Raw genomic sequence first — 12,700 nt, forward strand, 5'->3', positions numbered from 1 at the left:
GAATGCATCCGATGAAGTGAGCTGTAGCTCACGAAAGCTTATGCTCAAAGAAATTTGTTAGTCTCTAAGGTGCCACAAGTACTCCTTTTCTTTTTTGCAAATACAGACTAACACAGCTGCTACTCTGAAACCTGTAACTAGTCATTGTATTTCCAGCATCATGTGCCCAAATGGAAAGACACCATTCCTGAGCTCACAAGGATGTACTGTTATAGCAGAAATAACACTGTATGGGCAGTTCTCTCAGACGTGGTACACAGCAGTGGTGTTTTTGCACATTCATTCCCAAGTCACCCGATCATTTCTTCTCATACACCTCTGATTAAAACTAAATATTAGGGGATTTTATCTCAATTGAAATGCCAGGCAGTGTTGCCTTTAGCCAGTCATTTTCCACACTGATCATGTCTCTCTATCTACTTCTTATCATGCCATCTTGTGCCCCTTCTCTGTACTCTGTATAATGGAGTTTACACACTTGTGACACTGACAGTCTGATGTGTCAGGGTCTCCTGAAGCCCTAGGTGAAGGTACATTTGCAGGCTCGGGACCAACACTCACTCTCCCTTATACAGAATATCCCCCCCACTGACACTACCCTCATTTGCTGCTGGTCACATTGGAGATTTGTTCGATGGACAGTGTCCTCATTATGGCACTCGAAGGAGGGTGCAGCCAGACCTCTTCTTCTCCCTCTCTGCCCCTAGTGGTGCTCAGCAGATGGAAAAGGCACCTGCCAGGGACTGGGATGGCGAGCTGCTCTGACTCCCTCATTCCCCCAATTATTTCGGTGCCACCACTCTGCAGCTCTCTCACACTGTCCTGCTTGGCTGCAGGCCCAGAAACACAAGGCTGTGTGATTTGATTGGAGGTGAGGAATCACCAGGATGGGTGGGAATGAGCTCAGTGACTGAATTTTGGAATAAGTCTCAAGGAAGAAAGAAAAGGGGGGAGGAAATATAAAAGTACAGAGACAGAGGGAAAGGAGGGCAATGGAGAGAAACCTCCTAACCCAGAGACTGATGGTGTGAATGGGCCAGGGATCTGGTATGGCAGCTCCTGGGGATGTTTACAGCCCTTTTGGAGACATCCCATATATCCCAGACACTTTGTCTGGGAACCCTGGCCCTGCCATAGCCTTTTGATTCATAGGCAAAGACAGCTCCCTCTACTTCCTCCCCTGCCTCTGTCTCTGGAATTTTGCTGGCTGTCTCTGGGCTCCATGTCACTGTGCAGTGCTGCAGGTGCAGTAATACACAGCTGAGTCCAACCGTGAAAGGTTTGTCCATTTTAGTTCCCAGTTTTTGTTGCTCCTCCAAGCTGTCATGGGCTTGGCTGTGAAGTTGGTCCTGGATATATTCCCAGTAGAGTAGAAGAGTCCCTCCAGCTCCTTGTCTCATAGAATCATAGAATCATAGAATCATAGAATATCAGGGTTGGAAGGGACCCCAGAAGGTCATCTAGTCCAACCCCCTGCTCAAAGCAGGACCAAGTCCCAGTTAAATCATCCCAGCCAGGGCTTTGTCAAGCCTGACCTTAAAAACCTCTAAGGAAGGAGATTCTACCACCTCCCTAGGTAACGCATTCCAGTGTTTCACCACCCTCTTAGTGAAAAAGTTTTTCCTAATATCCAATCTAAACCTCCCCCATTGCAACTTGAGACCATTACTCCTCGTTCTGTCATCTGCTACCATTGAGAACAGTCTAGAGCCATCCTCTTTGAAACCCCCTTTCAGGTAGTTGAAAGCAGCTATCAAATCCCCCCTCATTCTTCTCTTCTGCAGACTAAACAATCCCAGCTCCCTCAGCCTCTCCTCATAAGTCATGTGCTCTAGACCCCTAATCATTTTTGTTGCCCTTCGTTGTACTCTTTCCAATTTATCCACATCCTTCCTGTAGTGTGGGGCCCAAAACTGGACACAGTACTCCAGATGAGGCCTCACCAGTGTCGAATAGAGGGGAACGATCACGTCCCTCGATCTGCTCGCTATGCCCCTACTTATACATCCCAAAATGCCATTGGCCTTCTTGGCAACAAGGGCACACTGCTGACTCATATCCAGCTTCTCGTCCACTGTCACCCCTAGGTCCTTTTCCGCAGAACTGCTGCCGAGCCATTCGGTCCCTAGTCTGTAGCGGTGCATTGGATTCTTCCATCCTAAGTGCAGGACCCTGCATTTATCCTTATTGAACCTCATTAGATTTCTTTTGGCCCAATCCTCCAATTTGTCTAGGTCCTTCTGTATCCTATCCCTCCCCTCCAGCGTATCTACCACTCCTCCCAGTTTAGTATCATCCGCAAATTTGCTGAGAGTGCAATCCACACCATCCTCCAGATCATTTATGAAGATATTGAACAAACAGTCTCCCCACTGCTGGTACCAGTACATCCACTTGCAGAGGAAGGGCAGCTGCTCCATGTAGAGTAGTGTCACCAGACAGCAAATGTGAAAAATCGGTACGACGGTGGGGGGCAATAGGACCCTATATAAGAAAAAGACCCAAAAATCAGGACTGTCCCTATAAAATCGGGACATCTGGTCACCCTAACATAGAGGGAGCCAAACCCTGGAGAAAAATGGGCAAAAACTGACAAAATCATAAGGGGACAAACGAGGGTAGAACATGAGGAGAGAGAGTGAAAGAAGGGAAAGATTAAATGAAGGAAAAGAAAAAAATTGGAAAGAGTGATGAAAGAGGGAGAGAAACACTGAGAAGCAGAAAAAGACAGAACACAGAAAAGACGGTCATCTTTCTTGTGGGAGGTTCCTGGCTGAGATTTGATGTCCCTGTAGACTGAACAGACAGGGCATGCACTAGGAGTCTCTCATCTAGGATTCACTCTTGGGTCTCAGAGTCTCAGGTGGCTGCATTTTACCCACAAGTCCCTGCTGCTTGGTGATTCACTCCATTCCCCACTGTGTCTCAAAGCAGATGAGATGTTTCAGAATCTCCTGGAGACAGGTGTCCAGGTCCCTTTCTCCTGGATGATGCTTTCCTGCCACTAACATGGGAATGAGATTTGCTCCTGAGGAATGATGATGAGGAACACACCATCAGGAGAGCACACATGTGTCTCTACATAGCAGGCCACAGATCCTAGGTACAGATATGGGACTGACACTCAGTAAATACAAACAACTACAATCACTCTGGTGCAGGCCTCATATGCATTTAATTTAGATTTTCATATTGTAGCCGGTTTTTATGATATTATTTTTCTCTCAGTGTATGTGTGTGAGTGCAGGTGTTTGTCTGTCTATTTTCTGGGAAGAAGGACAAAGAAACCAGAAAATTACACCATTTCTTATTTTAATAAACCTAACTAGTTAAAGGTTACAGCTCTGAGCAAATAATCCAACATGTGCAGAGGGCACTGAGCAGCCTGGGGCGTGTTAGTGTAACACATCGGTTCGTGTGTGTGATCATGGCTCCCCCTAGCGATGGGTTGGCAGAGCTGATGAGAGTGAGTAGGAAAAGGAGAGAACACACATGACCGGAGTGCAGGTGTGTCCTGTGGGGGTGTGTGTGTGTGTGCGTACGAAGGAGACTGTTAGCAGCATGTGCAGCGGTGAGAAACGTGTGATGGGGGCTGCTGCTGATGGGAAGAATAACGGTGTCCCTGACTGACAAGGGGGTTTCCCTTGAGGGGTCTCTGCACTGTTGATTTTAGCCCATCTCCCCCCCCCTCCACTGGATAACTAACTAGTTCCCCCCAGAGCCTGGTGCTGGGCTATGGTTCCCCCATTAGAAGAGTCATCTCTGAACCCGGGAGGTTTTTGTGGCCATCTCCGCTCTGCTCTCTCACTGTGCCCTGTGCTGCAGGTGCAGTAGATGGTCTGGGATTGAGTCACATTCTTTATCTCCAACCTGAGCTCCGTGCTACTGACCCGCTCAGACGTGTAGGATATTTCCATCAAGGATATTTCCTCAGGGTCACCCTTGGTTCCTGATTGCACCAGGAAGTGCAGCTGGCTTTGGACATCCTGCAGATACCAACTCATCCAGGGGTAGGTTGTGTCCTTCAAGGTGCAGGTCACTGACTCTGATGCTCCCAACCGCACCATTAAATATGGGGATGACTGCTCCACTAATCTGCCCTCTGCACCTGAAAGACAAATGGGGATACCCCATGGGGTGATGAACCTCCTCAAGGAGCCTGACGCCACCTGGGTGGCTGCGGCAGGGATTCCCGGTCACACCTGAGAGGGCAGTGGCCAGCAGCCCCATTAGCAGAGAGAGGAGCTGCAGCAGCTCCATGTCCCCACCAGCATCTGCATAGGAAAGTGAATGTGGGATGTTTTCAGAGCCCAGGGAAGAGGCGGGGATGAGACTCTCAGGTCCCTTGATTGTAATGAATAGGTTTGGCCAGAGGTGTCAGTGTTGACAAATGTATTAGCCCAGAGCATGTGCTCTATCTGTATGACATTCCCAGACTAAGGGGAGCAGCTCTGACCACCTGGTCAGTAAAGGGAACTGAGAAAATTTGAGGAGCTCAGGCAAATCCTTCCCCTAGAGAACCGTGGCAGGTTTATGCGTGCGCACCCGCACACACACACAGGCACCCCTGCATTCCTGCATGCCACCTTGTCCGGCCTGTTCTGTCAGGCAGTGCTGCACTGCAGGCCAAAGGGAGTCTGTATACACGGGAGCTCTATTATCCCATCATGTGCATGAAGCATATATGGTAAAAGCATGGAGGGCAGATGGGATCATTTTTAAAAGAGCTCAAGTTTGAGCTAAAAAAGAGAACACTTGATTATCCTTATGTAGCAGAGCTGGGACATGTTGAGTGCATGGGGATTGCTCACTTTTTTTAGAAAAAAGTGAATTTTGGCAATGCCCCCCTAAATGATATGTTGGTTGGGCCAAATTGAACATGATTCCCTACAAGAGCAGCAGACAAAAGTGAACAGGTAGCCTTTCCTTGGATCTTAATTGATTCATACATGAGACCACAGTAGATATTGGCATTAGTTGGGACTCTTGGGGGATGTAACAATTATTCCTATAATTGTGCTTTATTTAAAACTGTTTAAAATTGTAAGTTATTACTTTAAATTTTGGGAGGTTTTCCTGGTCCTGCTAGTGGGCTCTGTAGGGAAAAGTGTGATCTGGATCTAGCAACATTCAGTCAGCAGCCAGCCAGCCTAAAGTAAGGTGGCGTAATGAAATTTTGTTATTCTTATTGTATGAGTAAAGTGCAGCAGAACTGTATTTAGCCTGTTCTGATTGAGGGGGTTACCCACCCTCCACTGAACTGCACTCGCTATGGTTTGGATTCCAGAGCCCAGTGGAGAGAGAGAGACATTGGGGATAGGTGTTTCTTTCTAGTGGTGTGGGCTTTGCCTAAGAGCCACAGGCACTATCTGACCTGCCCCTCTCCAGATGGAGCTGATTAGGCTCCATTGAGAGTCTTTTGGTTTGTTAAGTGACCACTAGAGCTGAAATCACTGATTATCAGGTCTAAGTGCTTAGATCTGCTGTGGGACAGTGGGGAAGAAAAAGAATAAATGTAAAAGAATACGTAAAAGAATAAATGGACACAAATCAGACGTCAAGAATTATAACATTCAAAAACCAGTTGGAGAACACTTCAATCTCTCCGGTCACTCGATTACAGACCTGAGGGTGGCTATCCTTCAACAAAAAAACTTCGAAAACAGACTCCAACGAGAGACTGCTGAATTGGAATTAATTTGCAAACTGGATACAATTAACTTAGGCTTGAATAGAGACTGGGAATGGATGAGTCATTACACAAATTAAAACTATTTCCCCATGTTATTTCTCCCCCCCCCCCACCCCACACTGTTCCTCAGATGTTCTTGTTAACTGCTGGAAATAGCCTACCTTGCTTGTCACCATGAAAGGTTTTCCTCCTCCCCCCCCCTCCCCCCGCTACTGATGATGGCTCATCTTAAGTGATCACTCTCCTTATAGTGTGTATGATAAAACCCATTGTTTCATGTTCTCTGTGTGTGTATATAAATCTCCCCTCTGTATTTTCCACCAAATGCATCCGATGAAGTGAGCTGTAGCTCACGAAAGCTTATGCTGAAATAAATTTGTTAGTCTCTAAGGTGCCACAAGTACTCCTTTTCTTTTAGTGGGGAAGAGACAACCCAGCCTGCACTAGTAATCCCCCACTGAGAGCTGAAATCACTGATTGCTGGGTGGAACCTCAAGAGACCTATTCACAGAGGTCGCAGTAAAGAGGTGGGTGGCAGCAGAAGGTGACGGCTCAGGGCCATCAGAGACGGAGCAGACCACGGCACAGTGGAGTAAATGGTGGCACTACGAATGACATCAGCAGATTGAACAGCGACAACAGGTGAACTCATGTGAATCCACGGCTGAACTCTGGGTCTCTGCTGACCAAGACAGCAACTGTGAGTGGGGTGCAGTGGAAGGAGAGGAGAGTGGTGTGTTAAAGAGACATTTGTTTATTGGACTTTCATACCACAAGGCAGGGCTTTAACTAGGGTGGGGCGAGCGGGGCTGCCTCCCAGGGCACAGAGCCAAGGGGGGCAGAAAAATGGGGCGGTGTACAGAATCGGGCCCAGCAGCATCATCCCTTCCTGCGGGATTGGGTCCGACTGAATGCTCTGCACCCTATTCCCAGGGCTCTGTTCTTAAAAGCACAGGCAACCCAATGACAACACAAGGCATCTCTTCTCTATTTGATATAACCTACAGGAGACTTGATTCAGTGAAATATTTTACATATACCCCCCTCCCCTGCCAAAAATTATGTGTCACACATTTTGAGTATTTAAAAGATTCACTTATCAGTTTATATGCCTGCATAAAGTCTCTTAGCAGTTCACAAATTTGTCTTTGCTGCTACTGTGATTCCCTGAATTGCATTTCCTTTCTTATAATCCATTCTAAATATAGTTTTGCTCCTTCTAATTGTTTACTTTTTAAAATGTGATTTTTAGAACTCTTATTACTCTGGCACTTCATTGTTTATCTTTGTCAACATTGTGCAGATGGATGTCATTGTGCTATTTTATATTTTAATAGCAGATAATCATTGAAACTATTTATAAGTACACAGTTGTTAGTAGTTTTAGCAATGACACTGTGTTTCTATTATAGCACTTCCTATGTTTTTACAGTGATTTTTAATTTGGAATTTTTTATTCTAAATTTTTCTTTCTGTAGCACAAGTTGACTTCCAGTCTGACTGATTTCCTGGCTTGGTGTCAAAACTTCTTCATTTTCATTTGATTCACCAATAGGGATTGTGGCTGTTGTATCCCATACATGACAATTTGTTATCAGTGGACCAATGATAAAGGTAAGTGGTAGCAAATTGTGACAGAGCAGCAAAAGAGAACATCCATAGATATCAGTAACTGCTACAGGTAGCAAAAATCTATCAGAAGCAGTTTTTGCCTGGCTCCTGGCAGGCAGCAACAGTTTTCAAACTGTGGGGCACGTCCCCCTAGGAAGGCAGACCCCAGAGTTTGAAAACCTCTGTGCTAAATGGAAAGCAGAAATCTGAGGGGTGCACATGACCCTGCAAGATCCCCCATCCATTGCCTAAAGGGGCGCAAATATGCTTGCTCGCCCCAGGCGTTAAAATGCTTAGTTACGGCTCTGCCAGGAGGTGAGAAATGGAGGCAAAGGACTCTCTGCTCCGTGTACTCCGGTTCATGTGTGTGATCATGGCTCCCTCTAGTGACGGGCTGGCAGAGCTGACGAGAGTGAGTAGGAAAGGAAGAGAACACACATGACCGGAGTGCAGGTGTGTCCTGTTTGCGGGGAGCCTGTGAGGGACAAAGTTAGCAGTGTGTACAGTGGGGAGAGATGTGTGATGGGGACTGATGATGATGGGAAGGATAACAGTTTCCCTGACTGACAAGGGGTCTCCCTTGAAAGGTCTCTGCACTAATGGTGTTAGCTCATCTCCCTCCTACTGGATAACTGACCAGTTCCCCCAGAGCCTCTTGGTTTCAGACTCCTGGTGCTGGGCTGAAATTCCCCCAGTGGGACAGATATCCCTGAATGAAGGAAGGTTTTTGTCACCATCTGTGCTCTGCTCTCTCACTGTGCCCTTTGCTGCAGGTGCAGTAGATGATCTGGGACTGAGTCACATTCTTCATCTCCAGCCTGAGCCCTTTATCACTGACCCGTTTAGTCTGATAGGATGTTCCCATCCTGGATGTGTTACCAGTATCACCTTTGTTTCTTAAAGATTCCAGGAAGTGCATCTGGCCTTGGGCATCCTGCAGGTACCAGCTCATCCAGGGGTAGGTTTTGTCCTTCAAGGTGCAGGTCACTGACTCTGATGCTCCCAACCGCACCATTAAATATGGGGATGACTGCTCCACTAATCTGCCCTCTGCACCTGAAAGACAAAGGGGAATGCCCAATAGGATGATGAACTTCTCCAGGGAGCCTGACCCCACCCAGGTGGCTACTGCAGGGAGCCCCAGTCTCACCTGAGGGGGCAGTGGCCAGCAGCCCCATTAGCAGAGAGAGGAGCTGCAGAATCACCATGACTCTCTGTGTCTGCACAGGAAGGTGTCTGTGGGGTGTTTGCAGAGCCCGGGAGAGGGGAGGGGAGGGACAGGGTAGGGTGGAGTGGGATGGGATGGGGATAAAACTTACACATCCCTTGTGTGTGGTAAATAGGTGTGGCCAGGGGTATCAGTGTTGATAAATGTATTAAGCCCAGCCCAGAGCACCTGCTCTTTCCGTGTGACACTGCCAGACTAAGAGGAGCAGCTCTTCCTGCCTGGACAGTAGAGGGAACTAAGAAAACTTGAAGAACTCAGGCACATGCCCTCCCCTAGGGAACAGTGACAATTTCATTTGCACTCATGCACACACACACAATATGCATTCTCACAGGTCACTTTGTCTGTGTGAATAGAATATCAGGATTGGAAGGGACCTCAGGAGATCATCTAGTGCAACCCCCTGCTCAAAGCAGGACCAATTCCCAATTTTTGCACCAGACCATTAGATGGCCACCTCAAGGATTGAATTTATAACCTAGTTTTAGCAGGCCAATGTTCAAACCACTGAGCTATCTCTCCCCCCAGTGCATATAGATTCCTGCAGTGCTGCACAGCAGGAGCCGAGGGAATCTATATGCACACACATCTATTATGTTATTATGTATATGGCTCAAACTTGGCAAAAGTGTGGAGGGTAGATGGGTCATTGCAAAAGCATGTGAGTTACATAAGAAAAAGAGCCCACCAACTGAGACACAATGGGCTGAATGGGGGATGCTCAGTTTTTCTGCATGCTGTAGAACTGTACCATGGCCTCCACAATGAGGTGTGATCTGAGCTGAATTAAACATGATTCCCTACAAGGGCAGCAGACAAAAGGAAACAGGCAGCTTCCCTTGGACCACAGCAGATATTGGTGCTGGTGGGGATTCTTAGTGGATGTGCTGGTGACTCCTGTAGTATCACACTCAATTGCCATGTGGATGCCTTATATCTCTTATGCTTGCACCAGTCATATAGATGGACCTTCCTGAGAATAGGTCCTTGTCTTCATTCTAGGTTTGTTTCCGAGTGGGTCAGCTCTGTGCTATGGGGATTATTTCTGTTCATTTTGATGTATTGCTAGAGGTTTCTGATTGACTCTATCTATTTACTACATCTTCAGCACCATGTGCGCCAATGGGAAGAAAACATTCCTGAGCTTATAAGGATATACTGCTACAGCAGAAATAACACTGTATGGGCAGCTCTGTCAGACATGGTATACACCAGTGGCATTTATGCACACTCATATCCAAGTCCACTGAGCATTTCTTCTCTTAACCCCTGATTTGTATCAAATGTCAAGGGTCATTCTCTGTTTGACATTCAGAGCCACATTCTCCTTATGCACCTATCTTCCACCCTCATGGTTTCTATCTATCTGCTTCAGCTGATACCATCAACTGCCACTCCCCTGCTCTATGAATAATGGAGCTTTACAAGTTGTGGTTCCTGTCACCACAGGCCATCTCCTGTTTCCAAAGTCTTCAAGAGTCCTTCTGGGTAAATCTTGACTCTTCATGATATAGAATGGCCTCCCTACTTGAAATCATTCTCACTACAAGCTGATTGGATGCCAAATTTGAGTATTAATTTCAGAAATTCTTAATAGTAGTTCAGTGCCCTCTACAGAGAATGGAGAGATGTTGCAGACAGCCCTGTTCATCTATCTCTCAGGTGATCCACACTTGGAATGGCAGCTGCAGGGGACTGGGTTAGATTGGGGACCTCTGCTCTCTCCTCCCCTCTCTGTCTCATTTTTGTTGCACGTCCTCACAGCTCCTTCATATTGTGATTTGCTGCAGGCACAGAAATGCATGGCTGAATGATGCAGTCTCAGCTGGGGAATTCAGACAAAGTACTTCATGGAAGTTCTAATCACCATGTAGACTAGATCTATGTATGGTGTGATTGTCTCTTCATCTGAGGAAAGGAAGAGAGCTTCTAGCTCATTGCCTCCCTCTGCCTGATGGTACCATTCCATGACAGAGTGCATGGTGTCTTACATTTGGCAGGGGATGCTCAAAGATGACCCCTGCTGGCCATGCAGTTTTAAAGGTTGATCCATAAACTGCAGCCATCCACCTGCAACACATAGCAGCACAGGCATCTCTTATATTCACAGATACATATATTTTTAAGACAACAAGGATCCATTATGATCATCTAGTCTGACCTCCCAAATAGCACAGGCCAGAGAATTGCATCTACTAATTCCTGCACCTAACCCACAGCATCTGGCTCAATTAAAGCATATCAAGATATACAATCCTGCTTTGTGGGTTCCAGATGTTGAAGAATCCACCACATTCCAAGGGAAGTTGCTTCAGTGGGTAATTATGCTCACTGTTAAAAAGTTGTATCTTATTTTTAGTGTGAATTAGTCTAAATTCAGATTGTAACCATTGGCTCTCATTATGCCTTTATGCCATAGAATGAAGAGCAGTCCATGATCAGAAATCTTCTTCCCATGCAAGTACTTATAGATTGTAGTCAAGTTACCTCTTCACCTACCCTTGGATAATTAAACAGATTGAAATTTTGTGTTTCACTGTAAAGCAGGATTTCCAGATTCAAACCATTCTTTTCTGAACCCTTTGCAATATTTCAACATTTTTTTTTAATTGTGGGCCCCAGAACTGGACAGGGTATTCCAGGAATCCCGTATATAGAAATAGCACCCCCTAATTGCTTCTACTCCATATGTTCCTGCTTAGGTATCTGTGGCTCAGCAGTCATGTGAATAAGACCACATCAGAACAGTCCCCAGAGACACAGTCAGACCAAACCACAGGGAAATGAGGCCTGGGATCTGCAATTGGATTTGGGTGTTTGATTTAAAGAAACAGAAAAAGTGAAGAGAAAGAATGGAAAGTGAGGGAGCTGGAACAAAGGAAATAGTAGGAGAATGAGAGACTATAGAGAAGGAATGAAAGGAATTGGGAAGGCAAGAGAGAGAAGTTCAAGCAGTAAAGAGCAATGTCTGATTTTGAAAGCCCAACAGTGAAATCCTGGCCCCATTGAAATCAAGTGGCAAAACTCCCATTGTTATTAATAGAGCCCAAGTCACATCTCAAGTGTGTGACCAGGTTAGTGATCTAGGATGTGGGCTCCAGGGGCTCTTTGCACCCTTTTGGGAGACATTCTGTATATCCCAGATACTTCATCTGGGAACCACTGCCATACAGTGTCCTTTTGACTCCTAGGCACACACAGCTCCCCTATTTCACTCCCTGCCTCTGTCTCTCTGGGTTTTTGCTGGCTGTCTCAGGGCTCTGTGTCACTGTACAGTGCTGCAGGTGCAGTAATACACAGCTGAGTCTGATCGTGAAAGGTTTTTCCATTGTAGATGCCAATTGTTGTTCTTCCTCCAGGCTAACATGGGCTCAGCTGTGAAGTTGGTCCCAGATCCATCTCCTGAAGAATAGAAGAGCTGCCCTAGCTCCTCTGCCTCCTGCTGCCAGTACCAGTACATCCAGTAGTGGCTGGTTTCTTTTAATGTACACTGCAGAATTTGGAATTCGCCTGGAACCCCGGTGAGGAAGGGCAGCTGCTCCACATAGGCCAAGCCTATACCTGGAAGGAAACAGGAAACAATATGATAGAATAGATGGTGACAAGTTGATGAAAAAGTGCAATAGGGAGGAAGGAAGGGAAAGAAGGAAAGTCAGAAGGAGAGAAAGAGGGTAAAAAAAATGAAAAGCAGAATAAAAGATAAAATGAAAAACAGGACAGTCATCTTCACTGTTCAGCCAAACAGGAGTCATTGTGGGAGATTCTTGGCTGAAAGCTGACTTCCCTATACAGTGAATTCATGGGATATGCGCGAAGTATGTCCTATCTAGGATTCACTCTTGGGTCAGACACTCTGAGTTGGGTGTTTTACCCACAAGTCCTTGTTCCTGGGTGGTTCTCTCTGTTCCTCCCAGCATTTCTAAGCAGATGCAGTGGCCAGAGATCCCCTCACACCTCAGTCTCAATGACGAGAATGTGTCCCTTTAACTTGAGATTCTGGGCCGGCCTGCCTCACCCCATCCCCGTGGCCACTCAAACAGTACCTGGGGCCCAGAGAAGCAGTGCTGAGAGCAGGAGATGTCTCCACATGGTGTCAGCTTTACCTTGCTCTGTCTCCTCCATGCTCTGGGTGCTTCTCTCTATGCTTCAAGGGAAGTGAGGAGGGATGG

General features: G+C 46.5%; 3 gene segments (V, D, J or C); all 3 read right to left on the minus strand.

Annotated features, from left to right (window-relative positions):
- Positions 1-600: 600 nt before the first annotated feature.
- Positions 601-4,602, minus strand: LOC119854334. The segment is given in 3 exon segments: positions 601-830; positions 3,809-4,108; positions 4,203-4,602. Coding segments are annotated over 3 exon segments (588 nt in total).
- Positions 4,603-7,970: 3,368 nt separating this feature from the next.
- LOC119854367 lies at positions 7,971-8,596 on the minus strand. The segment is given in 2 exon segments: positions 7,971-8,359; positions 8,454-8,596. Coding segments are annotated over 2 exon segments (384 nt in total).
- A 2,603-nt stretch (positions 8,597-11,199) lies between these two features.
- On the minus strand, positions 11,200-12,700 carry LOC122459979. The segment is given in 2 exon segments: positions 11,200-12,092; positions 12,575-12,700. Coding segments are annotated over 2 exon segments (375 nt in total).

The sequence above is a fragment of the Dermochelys coriacea genome, chromosome 1 (assembly GCF_009764565.3).
Source record: "Dermochelys coriacea isolate rDerCor1 chromosome 1, rDerCor1.pri.v4, whole genome shotgun sequence".
In the NCBI taxonomy this organism is placed as follows: domain Eukaryota; kingdom Metazoa; phylum Chordata; order Testudines; family Dermochelyidae; genus Dermochelys; species Dermochelys coriacea.